Below are 18,653 nucleotides of genomic sequence, written 5' to 3' on the forward strand. Positions count from 1 at the left end.
TGAAGCAAGAGAGAGAGAGCGGCGGCGACAGAAGCGAGTAACGTTATCGACTCCAACCCAAGCAGGAAAAGTTAACAGTGTTTGGTTTGTCCGTTCTGGGCTACTGTAGAAACACGGCAGGCTCCCTATGTAGATATAAACGGCTCATTCTAAGCTAACGAAAAACACGATTCTTATTTTCAGGTGATTATACACTAAAGAAAACATACTTATTAATATGATATTCTATTTCTGCCTAAAGATCCCCCTAAATGTTACACACTGGTCCTTTAATCACAAGTAATAGTGTATTGTTGGACAGCTGGATTGACTTGTTGTCCTGCTGTATCATTACACTGCACCCATTTGCTGGGATTCTCTGTGATGGTCGACTGTGACCGTCCTCTCTATTGACTCTCCTCCCCAGCAGTGTTGAGTAAGTGGATGAATACAGTGTCAGCCTCTGCAGCTGCAAGGGCCACTGTGTTGGTGGCAAAAGGCAGTCTTTGCCAAAGTAATCCTTTGGCAAAGACTGGTTGTCCCAGACGCTAGCGCAGTGATGATCCACGCAGAGAGAGAGGGGGGGGCGGGGGCGGGCCATGTTGTGTACTTTGGGTCACCAGACACTGACTCTGTCCTTGCAGTGTATTGACGACTGTTTGTGACAGTAATGCAGTTGTGCATATTCCAGCGTAAGAGGTGTAGTTTGCGTTGGTTCAGGGGGTTCACTGAAGTGGCCGTAGCCAAAAATGCATGTAGGGATTTAAATATCTATATTTTTTATAATAATACCAAACTAACATACTAATATCGACCTTGTTGTTTCTTCTAATTGACAGAAATAGGAACCAGCCTACTTATAATAACATAGTCTGGTGTTCTCTGTCCACACTGAATCCGTTATGTCACTCGCAGCCAGTAGACTTCACATTCAGTTAGGACTCGGTGTAATACGTCTCTGGTTTACTGTCGGGTTTGTGCGAGTTGGTTTTTATGGTTCTTGCAATATTCCATCACTCATTGGGCATATTAGGGATATGAACATGCGCCTGCTTGTGCCTGATTTTTTTTTAAGGGATAATGTACAGCTAGCGGGTCATTGTTGGTCGTCGGGGTGCAGCATCGCCCTCTCGGGGTTTCTTTCACAACAATGACCCGCTAGCTGTTCGTTATCCCGCTTATTACACGGCTACCTACTTAAGAAATCAATATTTTGACACAAAAACAGTCCTCCAGAGTCCGACATCTGAACTGTGCCCATAGCAACGGTCTGTTATACATAGCAACGGTCTGTTATACATAGCAACGGTCTGTTATACAGAAATTACAGACCGCAGAACGCCGTGATTGACCAATCATAATCGAGTATTCAACACAGCTGTGTAATAATTTTATGTAAACAAAGCCTCTGTTGAAAACATTACATTCCCACTAGGTTCAAACCTTAAAGTTCAAACTGTGCCGATGGTAAGAGAGGCTGATATTCAGCGTTCACCTCATAGCTTTAGCTCTCATCACAAGCAATGGGGGGTGTTGTTTACTCAGGTGTGTCAGAGACCCAGCGTGACATTATCACATCCACCTAAATCATCCATAAGAGGGTTGAATACAGCGAGGGGTCCATTAAAGCTGCAGTGTGTAGAAATGGAGCAAATATGATTATTTTTATAAAACGGTCACTATATTGTATGATATATAGAGAATGAAACAGGTAATCTGACAAAAAAATCATGTTCCTCTGTGTCCTCCGGTGCTTCTCACGGCATCTGGAAGATTTCACAGACCGGAGGAAAACAACCAATCAGAGCCGAGCTGGAGTCTTGCCGTCTCTTGAGCAGCTGTCAATCACTCGCGAACCGATCAAACGGTCAAACTAGGCAGCGCTGATTAAATATTAATCAATATTCTGTTACTGTAATGCCTATTTCTCTCCTCAAATGTTTTCAGAAACATCTTGTAATGTACTGTTCAGCTGTAAAATGAGAAAGTTTGTTGGGGAAGTTGAGGGAAATACCAAGCACCGCCCACCAGCCGGAGCAACCTTTCTCATTTTACAGCTAAACAAGATGTTTCTGAAAACATTTGAGGAGAGAAATAGGCATTACAGTAACAGAATATTGATTCATATTTGATCAGCGCTGCCTAGTTTGACCGTTTGATCGGAGTTTGTGAGAGATTGACAGCTGCCTCTGAACGCTCTCTCTCTGAAATGACCTGTGATTGGTCAAAGTCTCTCGTCACAGGCTAGATTTTTTTAAAGCATGAAAACAGAGCCATGAGGAGGAGCAGAAGTCTAGTTGTCTCTCAGAACATTTGAATTACAATATGCTGAAAAGTTATTATGGAATTTTTGCCCCAAAGATGACAAAAAATATTCTGCTGCAGGTTTAACCGGCTGATCTTCAGTGTTCCCTTGTAGCTTTAGCTCTCATCACTACAGTAGCAATGGCAGGTGTTGTTTATTCAGGTGTGACACTCTCACATCCACCTGTGTGTGTGAATTAAAACCATCCATAGGAGGCCGAGGCGCCATTTAAAATGTGCTGTGGACAGCTGATGATTGCAGATAGGTGTGATTGGAGAGATGTGAGGTCTCATTAGCGAACAGTTGAAAGGTGAATGACACCATTTTTTTTTTTTTTTTTATCTGATTCATTCAGTCAAGCATTCTTCATGTGCGTAAAACTCACCATGCGTGGGAGTAAAAGGTTATGACTCTTCCCAAGCCCACACAATATGACCATAAATAGCCTCACTTACGTAAAAAAAGAAGATATATTAGTGATTCAAGAGAAGATTCAGGAGGATTTACAGCAAACACGAGAACGAAAGTCTATTTTACAGGAGTTCATCAGAGAAGTGCAGAACATGACTGCTCCCTGGTGTTCTCCTCTTATTAATGAAGGATCAATTCATTATTCCATATGCAGAGGGATATGACTAACAGGAGAGATAAACAATAAGGGCTCCATGTTGGAGAGCACACCTGCAGGATGCATGAACTGTGAGTGCATGTGGCTGTGAATTGGGGGGTATTTCCACCCATATAGCCTGCATCACGTGGACAGGCCATTCATTGATCACAACAGTGATCATTTCAGTATTGGAGGAGGAGGGGTTAGGGATGATCTGTCAATAGGCAGCAGCAGAGTCAGAGCTATATAGCTTTAATATACCAACAAAGATGTGCAACAAAACCCTCCATGTGTGTCCTGAATAACGAGGCTGTAATGGAGGCTCAGAGATAAAGACAACAAATAGCAGCAGAGCATCATGGAGCACACACACACACACACACACACACACACACATGCATGCGATGATAAATGCTCAATAGGGAGTTTTTTTGCATCCTGCAGAATGCAAATAGTAAATGTTGATTAGGGAGGTTTTTGCATCCTGCAGAAGGGAAATAGTAAATGTTGCACGCTTTAATATCATATTAAAGGGCCTATATATACACGCTGATTCCTGACCTGCAGCCATATAACAGCCTGATGATGATGATGAGGCTACAGGCGTCTTCTTCTTCATATAACGAGCAAATCTGCAGCCATTCATATAGACGCTGATATGGCACATTCATTTTTCAATTTGCAGCGCTGAGGTTTCGTCCAAAAGGTTGGAAGCATATGCTCTAATTATCCCCATTATGTTCCTATAACCCCCCATCACCACCGGGCAATGCCTGCTGGAACCCGCTGCAAAAAAACATATATAGGGAAATAAAATGTGCAGACAATGACGCGTGTTTCTTACCTGTGCCATGAGCCAGATCGATGCCCGGTTCGGTGAGGATGTTCGGGTCACTTTGAGATCTGCCTCGTTGCAGACAGCCGCTGTCTAGTCCATCCGATGTAGCCATGAGGACACAGAGACAGAGACAGCGCAGGAATCCTCAATAAAATATTGAAAAGCTCCAACCAGAGAGAGGCAGAGAGGCAGAGAGGCAGCAGCAGCAAGGTCAGGAGGAGAAGCAGATTTAATGCGCTCTGACAACACAACAGCAGCTCTGAGCATCTCTTCTATCTAGCAGGGAGCCATGGCTGAACAGTGTGTGTGTGTGTGTGTGTGTGTGTGTGTATGTGTGTATGTATGTGTGTGTGTGTGTTGTGGGAGGGGTGATGATGCCTGTCCAGCAACACCACAAAATATTCAACTATAGCACTATAACTATATATTATACTGTATATATATAATATATCTTATACTGTATATATATATATACATATCTTATACTGTATATAATATACCTTATACTGTATATATATAATATCTTATACTCTATATATATATATATAATATATTATACTGTATATATTTATAATATATATATTATACTGTATATATAATATATCTTATACTGTATATATATAATATATCTTATACTGTATATATATAATATATCTTATACTGTACATATATAATATATATTATACTGTATATATATATTATATATCTTATACTGTATATATATAATTGACTTATACTGTATATATATAATATATCTTATACTGTATATATATAATATATTTTATACTGTATATATATATAATATCTTATACTGTATATAAATATAATATATCTGATACTATATATATACAGTATATCTTATACTGTATATATATAGTATATCTTATACTGTGTATATATATAATATATCTCATACTGTATACATATATTTCTTATACTGTATAATATATCTTATACTGTATATATATAATATATCTTATACTGTGTATATACTTAATGTATATGTTTTTAATATGCTTTTGTACAAAGTATTTCCTTTTATAATTATAATATAACTTATTATTTTAATGGAGCTTCCCAGCAAAAAGCGTTTCACATGCTGCACACATTGATGTATTTTTTTTTTGTGGATCTTACCATGAATATTCATGTATTTTATGGTGATAACATATTTGGCAACACATCAGTATCCTTTTAAGCACCCCCCTCGCATATTTTATATATAAGCTTTACTATATAGGTTTAGCCCAGTTAAATACCAGATTAAGTCGAGCAAGCTTTGTAATCATTAATCGAGAATTTATATGACAAAATTGCCTGTAATTGGTTAATTTATTATATTTTTTTGAAATATTTTTTTAAGATTTTCTTATAGTTGATTGTTCATATTTTGTTTAACTTTGTTTAGCTCTTTTTCTACTGTGTTAGCTGATGCTTCTTGTTTTTTGCACTATCCCCTTTGCTGCTGTACACTGCAAATTTCCCCATGACTAATAAAGGAATATCTTATCTTATGCACCATTGGACACTGGTCAACTGATGATGTACATTTGCTGTACTCGTAGATATATACAGAAATAAATTAAATGCCCCTGCACCTTTTAATTTATTTCTGCATTTTTTCCTAAAGCATTAATATTTGTATATATATATAGATCTATATATATATAGATCTATATATATATAGATCTATATATATAGATATTTATATCTATATATATTATATATAGATAAAAATATGTATATATTTATTTATTTATTAGTTATATATTATTATATATATTATTATTATTATTATTTATATATATATATATAATATAAATATATACATATTTTTATATATATATATTATATATATAAATATTTATATGTATATATATATATATGAAATAATGTATATATAAATAATAATGCACAAATTTATGTTTCAAATTAACGTTACTATAATAACGCGGCAGGCATATTGTTTGAAGCATATATGAAAACCCCAAAATCTAAAATCAAATCAATATGCATGAAAAACATCATCAAACTACCCCTTCCGCATTAAAAAATAACTTCTACACTCTATAGAAACACCATTATGCTGCTCATAAATCCTTCAAATAAAGCAGATAACGCTTCCATGTTAGTATTAAATCATAAAAATGTCATAATATTTGTGCTTAAAACAAAGACAGACCCTTCAGTGCTACAGACAGGGATACATATGGACGCAGCTCATTGGCTGGTTCCACGGATGACGCGTTGATGCGGAAGTGAAGCACCACCAACTGGAGCAAACATGGCGGGTCTCAGATGCAGCTACTCGGCTCTGCTGCTGATTCTCTGCAGTTTAACGGTGTTTATCATCGCAGACAGTCAAGAAACGACACCAGCTGCTGAAGAACACGACGCAGCGGTAGATAATAACCCAGAAACAGCCACAGAGACGGTGGAAGTGGAGGAGAGACGATGGGAAGCGACTGATGTTGTTGAAGAGGAGACTCATGATGAAGCTGCAGACAGACAGGAGACTAATGAAGCTCAACCACCGGTCCACTCCTCCTCCTCGGTACCGGTCCAACCCTCGGTACCGCAGCATAAAGATGAGTTCCAGGAGGAGCTGGTGATCAGACCTCTGCACTCAGGAGATGTTTATGCCAGCTTCCAGTTCCGCACCTTGTGGGAGACTGACTTCATGAGAGGAAACAAAGGTGAGATAACTAATGTTAACACTGATTCATTCAACATTTAGACTTCACTGATTCATTCAACATTTAGACTTCACTGATTCATTCAACATTTAGACTTCACTGATTCATTAAACATTTAGACTTCACTGATTCATTAAACATTTAGACTTCCATCTGGAGGCACAAACAGACATGATTTGTTCTTATTGCAACAGAACTAGTGATGGGAATTCAGGCTCTTTTTAGTGATCAGATCATTTGGCTCAGCTCACCAAGAAGAGAAGAGCCGGCTCTTCCTTTTACTACTTCTGCCTTTTATAATTCAGCCACATTTAGCGCTGTTTTGAACTTTGATTAGTATGTGTGCACATATATCACTTAAATAATTCAATGTAATTATACTGAACCTTATAATTTCCAGAATATCATAATTTTACATGCTGCTTTGTTTCCCACTGTCACTCATCTTGTCTGCTATTCTGCTATTATTTCTATCTAATATTTTTCTGACATTTTTCACTAATTCTACCACATATTTTACAAATACTTTTTGGACATTTTTCTAATATTTTTTGGACATTTTTCACTATTTCTTCCACATATTTTAAAGATAACTTTTAGACATTTTTCTAATATTTTTCTGAGATTTTTCACTAATTCTTCCCCATATTTTACAAATAATTTTTGGATATTTTTCTAACGTCTATCACATAATTTTCAGACATTTGTCACATATTCTACACTATAATAATAATGAGTAATTAGTTTAAGTTGTCCGATGAATCAATATAATATTGTATATTGTGATGAAACTTCTGACTTACACCCCCGCTAAACTGTATAATGTTATATTATGTTCCTCAGTGTCCCACTACCGGCTGTTTCCCAAGTCTCTGGGCCAGGTCATCTCCAAGTTCTCGGTGCGAGAGCTGCACATCTCCTTCACGCAGGGCTACTGGAGGACCATGCAGTGGGGGCAGCCCTTCCTGCCGTCTCCTCCCGGGGCCGAACTCTGGGTTTGGTTCCAGGACTCTGTTACAGAGTGAGTATGGCCCTCTGGTGGCTGCTCTCTATTTTCCCTAAATCCTAGTAAGTGCTTTGTCAGTCATTTCAACATTTCGTACCATTTTTTGTGCCCTTTTTTAGTGTCGATGGCACGTGGAAGGAGCTGACGAACGTTTTGTCGGGGATCTTCTGCGCTTCGCTGAACTTCATCGACTCCACCAACACTGTTCAGCCCAGTGCGTCGTTCAAACCGCTGGGTATAAGCAACGGTAAAGAGAGAGGCTTTTTTCAATCTCCCTTTTGCATTTTGTAAAGCTCTCTAATAGAACTGCAAAGATTAATTGATTAGCTGTCAACTATTAGATTAATCACCAACTATTTTGATAATCGATTAATCGGTTTGAGTAATTGAATTCTCTGATTCCAGCTTCTTAAATGTGAATATTTTCTGGTTTCTTTACTCCTCTATGACAGTAAAGTGAATATATTTGAGTTGTGGACAAAACAAGACACTTGAGGACGTCATCTTGGGCTTTGAGGAAACACTGATTAAAATTTTCTCTGACATTTTATAGATCAAACAACTAATCGATTAATCGAGAAAATAATCAACAGATTAATCGACAATGAAAATGATCGTTTGTTGCAGCCCTACTCTGTTGTGATGAGCCTGAATAAAATCTAATGGTGTGATTAGACACCTCGCAGCATGCAGGTGCTACAGATACTACCCAAGATGCATCTCATTACTTCTAGACTGATGTTGTTTTTTTGTGTTGAACTTGAAGTGACAGACCACCGCTTCCTTCGCTATGCCACCCTCCCACGAGAGATTGTTTGTACTGAGAATTTGACACCCTGGAAGAAACTCTTGCCATGTGGATCGAAGGTGGGTGACTGTGTGTTTGTGTGTCTCTATTTCTGTCTTTCTAAAAAAAAAAAAAAAAACACAGCAGAACTCAAATACACTGTGTACTCCTTTGTATGATGCACATACTGACCTCATACGTGGCAGAATTTCTCAAGATCACAATTTCAAACTCTCGTTCAGTCTTCAGCTAACACCGTGTCTTCTTCTGTTTCTCTATGTGGCCGTGTGTTGCACGTGCAGGCTGGTCTCGCTGTCCTGATGAAGTCAGAGAAACTCTTCCACAGCAGTTTTCATTCCCAGGCGGTGCACATCAGACCCGTGTGTCAGGACTGGCAGTGCAAAACCACATCCTGGGAGCTGAGACAGACGCTGAACGTGGTCTTTGACCTGCACACCCCTGGACAGGGCAAACGAGGTGAGCAGAAGCACATCTCTCTCCATTCATCTCACATTTAAGTTTAGAATTCCTGAGGTTTTGTAGTAGAGATCTTCCAATACCATTTTTTCCTTCATGATACCGATTCCGATACCTGAACTTGCGGTATCAGATGATACCGAGTGCCGATCCAATACCAGCATGATAAAACAAATATATACTTCTTATCATTATTATTAAACAGCTGTTTACTGCTGACCATGTATGGATGTGATATGATTACTATCTTTGTTGTAAGGCCTGGCTCAGGTTAATATCCATTTCTTTTATTATTCAGTTTGTCAATTACAAAGAACATAAATTAATAATATAAAAACAAATATATATATAAAATAATGCAGTTAAACAAGTTGATTATTTTCTGTGTTAATAAATTATAGTATCTGATCGGTGCATAGACTGGCGTACTCGCCGATACCTGATCCCGAATTTTGGGCAGTATCGGATACATTTCCGTTACCGGGATCGGAACATCTCTATTTGGTAGTAAAACACATGACGCCTCCCTGGCTTCAGATAACTCAAGCTGTTTGTTCCTCCAGAGTGGTCTCTGTTTAAGATGTTCTCTCGGACCGTGACTGAAGCTTGTCCGCTGGCCTCCTCCAGTAAAATCTACATCGACGTCACAGACAACCCTCAGGTTTGACTCCCACAGAACACGCACAACATCATCCGCTCTAAACAATTAGTTATTTCCCCTCAATGCAAGCTTCACAGAAAGCAAAAGTAGTATGAAGGAGAGATTTTAAAGGTTCCCTTTGGAGTTTTTGACCTCTAGTAGCGCTGTAAGACTAGTCTATTGTTTTTGTAGCTATTTAGCGTCATCTCCAGCTCAGCAGTGATAGGCAGGAAATGCTAATGACGGAACAATAGGAGGTCATGGCATTTGGTATTATGTGTATTCAACTCCAAGAGAAACCACAGTGTTTAGCTTCTTTTGCTATTAGAAATTGTCTTGGGATGAGCAAGGTTTACTTTTCAGAAAAGATGCTGTGTAAAGACAGTACACAAGCACACTAAAATAGGACTGGGTATCATAACTCGGTGCTACGGACTCATTTGGTTGGTCCTAAAAAAGCACTAAATATGGAAAACTGTCGAGTAACGAAAGCTGGCATCATCATATATCATATATCATCAGATATTTGTTTTGCCAGTTTTACACTATTTTATTAAGGCAAAGTTCTTGTCAAAGAAAGCAACTCTGTCATCATGTTTATTTATGTGCTGGCAAAGATATGCTGCAATGCGCCAACGAAGGCGGTGAAAAAGACGACAGCTAGCAAGTAAACATGGATGTAAACAATGCAGGATCATTTGCAAATGTTTGATGAGGAAGGAAATGCATTCAAGGAAATACACAATGTGTTTCTCTGAATGAAAACATTAACACTGTAAACATTGTTAACTAGACAACTCCACAGGTTACCTTTTTAAGATTATTTTAAAACAGATGTAGCAATGTGCACAAGGAATAATCTTTCTAACAGTACGTACGGAGATGTGCAACACAAGTGAAATGTGATGTGGTTTTGCAGGGGGATCAGTTCGAGTTGAGCCCGGCCACTCCCCTGCTGAGCCAGGCGATGGTGCTCGGGGACAGACGGACCTTCTCCGTCTACGATCTGACCCAACAAGTCACCTTTGGCACCGTGCGCTCCCTCAACCTGCTGATCCGCTGGAAATCCACTGAGGGTGAGTGAGAACAGCAGAGCACGACACACAGCTTTGTGTAAAAGGCCGGACATACAGTAGACTCAATTATTCAATGCATCAAGAAGGACTATACAGGAGTTAACAAAACTGTGTCTTTATCTGTTTGTTTTATCTCTCTTGGTTACGTGTAACTACTGTTCTTCTGTTCTCTGTGTTTACATTGCAATCATCATTTTATCTGCAGCCTGTTCCTTTGCAACCTGTTCTCTGTTTTGGTACAAAGTCCTCAACAAGCAGCAGCTGAGGCGACTTGTTACCGTTTTCACCAAACATAGCCAAAAAAAACAAATAAGAAAACACTACTTGCCTCCGAGATTGTTGTGTTTTGTACCGAAGTGACACTGTTTCTGTTTGTTCCTATAGAGGTTCCTCTGTTAATTTGTCAAACATTAAGGTGAAACTTAATGCCCCTGCAGGAGACATGCTGCGTCCACTGCTCCACGCTGAGCGTTACGTGGCCGGTTACGGGCTGCAGACGGGAGAGATCCACACGCTGATGTACAACAACCATCCCTACAGGTCTTTCCCCGTGCTGCTGCTGGAAACGGTACCTTGGTACCTTCGTCTCTACATCCACACCCTCACTGTGACCAGCAAGGGGAAGGACAACAAGCCCAGTGAGTCACTTTAGGAAGCAGAGAGGGAATGTGTCGCCTGTGTGTGTGCACAAAATTGCAATCAGGATCTGAAAATAAATTACAAATGTGCCAAATAGTGGAACAACTTGTCTATGGCTATATTCGAAACCGCATACAATACTAATAGTACGTACTGATTTGGTCAAAATGCGTAGTATGCGAACAAAAGCAAAATCTACAGGATGCCAAAAATACCCGGATGTCATACTGATTTGGAAAAAATCCACAGTATACATCGGACCAGTCTACCTCGCCTACTGTATCCCACAATGCAAAGCGCTGGAACACTACAGGCTATGGTTACAACGACAACAACAGCAGCCAAAAACGGCTTGTTTTTTAAATTTTTTGTAGCTATTTCATCATTAAATTCACTTCTGAACATTTTTGATGCGAGAAATCAGCTGTGTAGATTTTGAATATTGACAGTTTTACAATATTAAATGGCAAATTGAACATTTTCTCTACCGTTTTCAGAGTTTAGAAGCTCCACAAACTGCCCTGACAGCTAACTATAGTGCCTGCCGGGGTCGCTACCAACGGTCACGCTCACAGACCGCTATGAGCTGGCTGGAGCTCTCTAGAGACGGGTCTGTAGACGAGGGGCTTTTATTTCCTTGTTGACGGATAGTTAGTTTAAATATCACAACACAAATGTCCATTAAAAATTAACGGGAACTTGTGTTTAGCTCCACAATCGCCTGCAGGCGTAGCTCGCTCGCCAGCCGGCTACAGAGCAGCAGAGTGGCGAGGGGAAAGGGCAGCCTCTGACGGGGCAGAGAGATACCTGCTGAGACAACATGACACCTTTTTAACATTACTCTAATATCTGGAGGGAGATCAGTGATTAATCGTTGCAGCTCTAGACTGTATAACAGAAGCTTGGATGTTTCTGCCCAAGATTTTAACATTTTAACTGCAATTAAAGGGTCAATAATTCCATGTTGTGTTAATTATCTGGCAATTATTTTGGTAATTGGTGGCAAACGCTGCTGTAAACACAAGAAGAGGCTGATTTTCAAAATTTTGTGGAAAGATAGGTGACTGTGGAAGTGAAAATAACTTGACATTTTTAGAAAAGAATAATAATGTTCTACTGTACTTCATCACAACACTAAGTTATTCATTACTATGCTTTTATTGTTTATGACACTCCATACTGTTGTAGGTTTTCCTCTATAGGGATTGGTACAGTTATTGTACTAGCTAGATGAGTTACACATACTATACGTTCTTAGTTTCACTACAGGAATCCTTGTTTCATGATTTCCATGCAGATGCGTCTTTTCACCAGAAGGAGGAGAACATGAGTCATATTTTCTAAAATGAAGGCTGTAGTAGAAGACTACCTACCTATCTTGGTGCTTGGTTCTTGCTCAAACATTATAAATACATTATATGAAATAATATTATCATTTATGGGGTTTTGTATCATATGTATACACAACTTTGGGCTATGGATAAACGGTAGAATAGTGTATCACTCATGTTTTTCTTCCTCCGCCAGGCTACATCCACTACCAGCCGTCTAAGGACCGTGTGAGGCCTCACCTGCTGGAGATGCTGGTCCAGCTTCCTCCAAACTCCGTCACCGAGGTCACGGTGCAGTTCGAGAGGGCTCTGCTCAAGTGGACCGAGTACACCCCTGATCCCAACCACGGCTTCTACGTCGGGTAAGAAGCATGTAGAGCCGTTCTCAAAACTGATTATTTCCAAAGGTTACTGAAAAGAAGATGCAGCACACGTGTTTCTTCTCACGTCCCTTCACAACATTGTAGGTGTTGTGTGATTTTGAGGGGTGTAAGGGCTCAATGATCGGATCACAAGTGGACAGCTTTAAGTACGTCTGTTCACACCTGGCATTAGAATGCGTCTCCACATGCGTCCTGAGTGACCACCTGTGATTGGACCTCACTTCCCCGCTCTATATGCAAATAAACACGTCGTAGACACACGGCTAATACAGCAGACATTGTGGCTTAAGATTACAGGAATGTCAGCAGTAATATGAATGTGGTCTGAGCGATCAGATCTCAATGCATCTTCAACTTAGAGCTGTCCACTTGTGATCCGATCACTCAGGACGCATGTTAATACCCGGTCTGAACCGGGCCTAGGAGTCAAAGTTTTTGCATTTCTTCAACATTTAGGTCTTCAGTCATCAGCTCTCTTGTACCAAGCATTGTCGCCATGGATACGAACAGCACTCAGGAACAGCCACTTTTCAGCAGCTTGTAAGTATAGAGTTGTTGTTGTTGGTTTTTCTGAAGGAATATGTCTGTTGTTGCTACTCGTCTGTGTGTTGTTTGAGTTCCTGTAGAGAAAACACAGAGACAGAGAGCAACATGTCAAACCACACCCACCGGAGGGAAAAACAATCACGCTAACAAAATGCCTCTGTCCCATCTCCCCCTCCAGTTTCCCCTGTAAAGAGGAGTCCAGCTACTTTGTGCGCGTCTACACGGAGCCTCTGCTGGTCAACCTGCCAACTCCAGACTTCAGCATGCCCTATAATGTCATCTGCCTGACCTGCACCGTGGTGGCCGTGGGCTACGGCTCCCTCTACAACCTCCTGACCCGGAGCTTCCAGATAGAAGAGCCCAGCCCGGGATTGGCCAAGCGGCTGGCCAACATCATCCGCAAGATGAGGGGCGTGCCGCTGCTCTGAGGGCTGGACACGGACGCCAACTGGTTTCTACTTTTAGAAAGGAACGCGCTGGTAAACATGGGATATTCAGGGAAGAACTGAGTCAAGCACTGGTATATGAATGTTTTTAAAAACGGTCAACTTGAAGGTTTGGTTTTCAAATGGATGTTTTTGAACATAAATGTTTTTCGGGATGATTTCCTGCTGGCTAAGGAAGAGAAAAGAGACATTTCTGTACTCGGATGGAAGGAAAGAGCTCTGTTGTTGTTTAACAACGAACCAAATATGAGACTGACGCAGCATCACAAAGCCTCAGAGCTCAGATAGGAAAAGGACGATCACCTTTGATCCTGACCTGTTGATTGATATCTCCCTGCTAGGAAAGATAAAATAAAATGACTTTGTAAGTCAGAGTCAGAATGTCACATTTCCTCAAACCTCTGTCATGACAGGATAGCAAATAACTTTCCCATGAAATCATCATAGCATCATCGTCTAACTACGGGACATCCAGTGGCATGTCCTCTTTATTTAATAGTTTCTGATTCATCTGTCTTATCTGACACATGTTTTATAGTAGTTTTAATATATAAGAAAAGAAGACATGCCCACAAAAATACTCTTAAGTTACCAAAACCATATGTTTTTTAACCCTCTGAGACCCACAATAGACGCGTTTTTGTCTTTTTTTAAGGGGGTCCTTAGGGGGAGATAGCAGGTCAGCAGTAGATGTCACATAGAAGTGGTGTACATCATCTGAAAGCTGGGAACCTGAAGATTAATTTGCGATGCAGCTCAGCACTGTGTGTCAACTTGTTCCAGTCATAAATCAGAAAAACTAAATCAATTAATTCCCGTATTAATTAATACCCCTTTGAAAATGGCCATGCCAGTTTTTCCAAAATTTTGCCTAAATTCAGAGCGTTATTTAGCCTCCTTGCCGTCGAGCGAGCATGACCTGGTTGTTACCAATGAATTCTTCAGGTTTTGGTTTAGTGTCTAGTTTCATTTGATATCTGTACCTTCACTCTAACTCTAAAACTGAACCTGAATCGGCCTCTGAAAGACCGTAAAGTCGGGTTCTCAGGGGGTTAAATTTGTTCTGAGCAATAGCGTTACTCGTCTGGAAATACTTGTTCTATTAAAAAAAGGAACAGCCCTCTAACCAAACATTTATTTTTGCACTTCTGGATGCATGCTTGAATGTTAAATGCGATTGTCTGCACGTTTCTTCATATTTAATTGCCTTTAATTGGTCGGGGTTGTGAACTCATTCACTCATCTGTTCAATGTCAGATTCAGTGTGTCTTATAGCGAACTGAAGTCTGTCATTATGGACATTACTTTACCATGAAATACTACCATGCATTGTGTTTGTTAAACTTTTTGTTATGTATTTGTCCATTCTGGTTCACTTGCTGGGAAAAGAGTGCACAGAATGTTTGAAGCGGTACTGAGCGTGCGTGTGTGTTCTTTATGGCCTTTTCAATAAACTGAAACATCTTTCTATTATTTTATTCAAATTTCCTAGCAGTGAAAGAAGGTACGCCGTTCTAAAGTGCAGTGGGAGCTGGAGCTGTATTACTTCCCACTGAGTGCCCACATTTTTGTGAAAACAAACTTGGCCCCACTTCTGGCAGACTCGGGAGAGAACAAACACAGACGTCTCTGTGTTTGGCCGGTCAGTGATTCGCACGCCTGCACGTTTGGGAACAAAAACAAACAAAAGGGGAAAAAAAGCAGCATTCCACATAAGTGATGTTCACATATGGGAACTGTGTTATCTCTCCAAGCAAGTAGATAAACCCGGCCAGAGGACAGTATCTTCAATGATTAAGTGTCTTAGTCACAGCTCTCCGTGTCACTTTATTTAGCTCATGTTTGTGATCGGCTAGACGAGTACACTATTTAGTCACACCTCTGTAAATGACAAAAATAAATACGTCTGTTTTATATATAAAAATCAATTTGAGCTGCACATTGTGAGGTTGTGGTGCAACGGTGTTGAAATCTTTGAGCAACAGACTTTCTTGGCCAACTCTTTAAATAGTCTGCCAGTAAGCACTTTCCATTCTTGGCATATTTCATCAGTTGTTTTTTCAGCCAAACTCTCGACTAAAAAAGGCAATAAAAGAAACCTGTGAAACTCCAGACTTACAGTATAGCCAGCAAGGTGATTAACACACGAGACATTTCTAGGTTCTGGAAACATGTTTATTGGTTTGAAATACAAATTGTTCCATACCTTCAAACTCTACAAGCAACTGATATACAAGTACAGTACAGTACATTTAGAATATACTAGAAGATACAATATCAGAAATGCTGATCAAAATGTTACTGACGTCAAAGTAAGACTGTAAACTAATCAAGTTAAAATGCAAACATACTGGTGGTCTTTTGAAGACTATGAATGGCACAGTACCAACTATTTTTCTCCTGCAAGTTATTCTATAGTTCTTGCTTTTCCAAATGTGGAGTATGTACTTAAAGTACAGGCACATAAAATGGTATCTTAACTATATTTAAAGGGGACCTATTGTGCTTATTTTCAGGTGCATACTTGGATTCTGGGTTTCTACTAGAACATGTTTACGTACTTTAATGTTTAAGAAATGCTTCATTGTTCTAGTCCTGGCTGTGCTGCAGCACCTCTTGCTCTGATTGGTCAGCTGGCCCACTCTGTTGTGATTGGTCGACTCAACCAAACTCTTCGGACTCCGCTCCAGCTCCGCTCTAACTAGCTTTGTTTGAGGGCGTGCCAAACTAGCCGTTATGCAAATGTGTTACTTGGTGACACCACCATGTTACGGAAGAAAAGGCGGGACTTCAAGCGAGGCATTTCGGGAGAAGTGTTTCTGTTGGGGGGAGTAACTCCCTTTGTCGTGGACTTTGTAACTTTGCAGTCCTTTTTAGATGCACAAAATACTATATAACACACTAAAGGAAAGGGAAAAAGCACAAAAGCATAATAGGTCCCCTTTTAAAAGAAAACTATTTACTTTCTCCTCCAAAGAATCCAACATTGTGCAAACCAAAGCTCAAATATCGTACCAACTGTGTGCTGCTATTGAAAAGGTAGAAAAAAAGTGAACATTTTCTGTGCCGTTGCATGAAAGAAACCAAACGCGTGGTTAAATGTGGCTGAGCTGTCCAATCAGCAGGGCTCGCTGCAGGCGTGGCCGCAGGTCGTCTTGCAGCACTTCTGCTCTCCTGGACACTGACCGTCGTGATAGCAGTACTCGGCACACATGAGGGTTCCCTTGGGAAGGGCACAGCGACCTCGCTTCACTGACGAGACAAAAAAAAGTGTCAACACACTCATGTTTATATATATATCATGTATGCATATGTATATATATATCTAACCTGTGTATGGTTCAATGCACGAATGTCCACATCCATTGTGGCAGCACTTCTCATCATTGGGGCAATCACTGTCATTGGAGCAGAATTCAGCACAGGCTCCGGAGCCCCAGTTCCTGCGAGGACACACTCCTGGCTTGGCTGAAGGGAAAACAGACATTAACATACACAAAGAGGACTAAAACATGAATTTTAAAAGACTTTCTGTCCACGCTTGATTTCCCCGTCAAATTCAGTCACTGAGAAGATTCAACCAAAGATTTAAAAGCAAGAAAAAAGTTCAACATCGTGGCTCGTACTGAAAGCAGGAGGGACACAGACAGCTCCACAGTCAAAGACACAGCATTTGTGGTCAGCGGGACAGTCTTCATCACACGTACACCCCTTATGTGATGGGACAACATTAAGGAGACGTGGGCAGTGGCCTGGTTTTGGGAGAATCGCTGAGAGAAAGAGGCAGTGAAGCAGAAGAGGAGATGGGATCAGCTGTGGAAACCAAACAACTTGGTTGTGGAATGAAACTCACAAACTTTCACACTTTTTTAGCACAGATTATACATTAAAACACATAAAACCATCTGAGTAAAAACAAACATACCAGTTAGATTGCCAGCAGCTCCTGCAGCAATGTCAAAGTGCACGAATGCACAGAGTGCTAAAATCAGTGCACAAACTGCCGACCGGTGTTGCTCCATGTTAACTTCTGTCTCACAAGAATGTCCTCCAGTTTGGACAAGTATCCCAGTACACAACCTGCAGCCAGAGGACGCTGGGTCCTTGTGCCTGTAGATTTACGGTCCAATCTCTGCATTTTAGGGGTCCTGAGCTTTTTGTTAAGACAGTAGACACACATTTCCCAATTTCCCCCCCTTTTGTAATTACATGATGTCATAGTTTGTAGGGGTGTAAATCACAAGTTTCATTACGATAGGATATTATATTGATTCTTTGGACAACGATACGGTATTTGCTGATATCGTAACCCACGATATTATTTAGATTCAATTCAATTGATAAGTAAGGGATAATGTACAGCGAGCCAGTCATTGTTGTGAAATAAACCCCGACAGAGGTCTTGCATCGCCCTGAAGGGGTTTATTTCACAACAATGAGCCGCTAGCTGTACGTTATCCCGCTTATTACACGGCTACTTACTTAAGAAATCAATAATTTGACACAAAAACGGTCCGCCAGGGTCCGACATCAGAACTGGGCCCATAGCAACGGTCTGTTATACATAGCAACGGTCTGCTATACATAGCAACGGTCTGCTATAAAGAAATAACAGACCATAGAACGTCATGATTGACCAATCAGAATCGAGTATTCAACAAAGCTGTGTAATAAGAGACAATATCATATGACTATTTAACACAATAAATTACATTTATATCAACTCACAAAATGCTAAAATATGATTAGACAATATTGTCACTGGGCTTCAAGACATTTAAATGAAAAATAACATTCTTTTTAATAAAAAGAATAAATATAAAGTGGGAATTTTTAAAAAAAAGGTATCTTAAATATGATGATCGATATATTGTTCCACCCCTAATAGTTTGTA

General features: G+C 40.1%; 3 protein-coding genes across 5 annotated transcripts in view; 1 reads left to right on the forward strand and 2 right to left on the reverse strand.

Annotated features, from left to right (window-relative positions):
- The window catches only part of phactr3a (phosphatase and actin regulator 3a), a 51,652-nt gene extending 47,598 nt beyond the window's left edge, over positions 1-4,054 (reverse strand). Inside the window, exon 1 of one of the 2 annotated variants that reach the window (XM_074645154.1) lies at positions 3,739-4,054. In XM_074645154.1, the coding sequence (XP_074501255.1) occupies positions 3,739-3,844 (106 nt within the window). In that variant the 5' untranslated portion in view covers positions 3,845-4,054. The remainder of the gene's footprint in view (positions 1-3,738) is intronic. The other variant, XM_074645155.1, reaches the window with a different exon arrangement.
- A 1,898-nt stretch (positions 4,055-5,952) lies between these two features.
- pigt (phosphatidylinositol glycan anchor biosynthesis, class T) lies at positions 5,953-15,232 on the forward strand. Its single transcript, XM_074645151.1, has 11 exons — positions 5,953-6,428; positions 7,272-7,449; positions 7,554-7,681; positions 8,201-8,301; positions 8,524-8,698; positions 9,262-9,359; positions 10,258-10,414; positions 10,852-11,052; positions 12,581-12,746; positions 13,224-13,307; positions 13,492-15,232. The coding sequence occupies exons 1-11, from the start codon at positions 6,017-6,019 to the stop codon at positions 13,739-13,741; spliced, it is 1,950 nt and encodes a 649-aa protein (XP_074501252.1). The 5' UTR covers positions 5,953-6,016; the 3' UTR covers positions 13,742-15,232.
- A 967-nt stretch (positions 15,233-16,199) lies between these two features.
- On the reverse strand, positions 16,200-17,842 carry wfdc2 (WAP four-disulfide core domain 2). 2 transcript variants are annotated; one of them, XM_074645165.1, is made up of 4 exons: positions 17,685-17,836; positions 17,386-17,529; positions 17,090-17,227; positions 16,200-17,011 (listed from the first exon to the last, which is right to left on the reverse strand). In XM_074645165.1, exons 1-4 carry the CDS (start codon positions 17,779-17,781, stop codon positions 16,878-16,880), a joined length of 513 nt encoding a protein of 170 aa, XP_074501266.1. In that variant the 5' UTR covers positions 17,782-17,836; the 3' UTR covers positions 16,200-16,877. The 2 variants fall into 2 exon arrangements, with proteins under 2 accessions (XP_074501266.1, XP_074501265.1); XM_074645164.1 differs by lacking the exon at positions 17,386-17,529 and having other exon boundaries at positions 17,685-17,842.
- Between the last annotated feature and the right edge of the window lie 811 nt (positions 17,843-18,653).

Source organism: Sebastes fasciatus, chromosome 8 (assembly GCF_043250625.1).
Source record: "Sebastes fasciatus isolate fSebFas1 chromosome 8, fSebFas1.pri, whole genome shotgun sequence".
NCBI classification, from domain to species: domain Eukaryota; kingdom Metazoa; phylum Chordata; class Actinopteri; order Perciformes; family Sebastidae; genus Sebastes; species Sebastes fasciatus.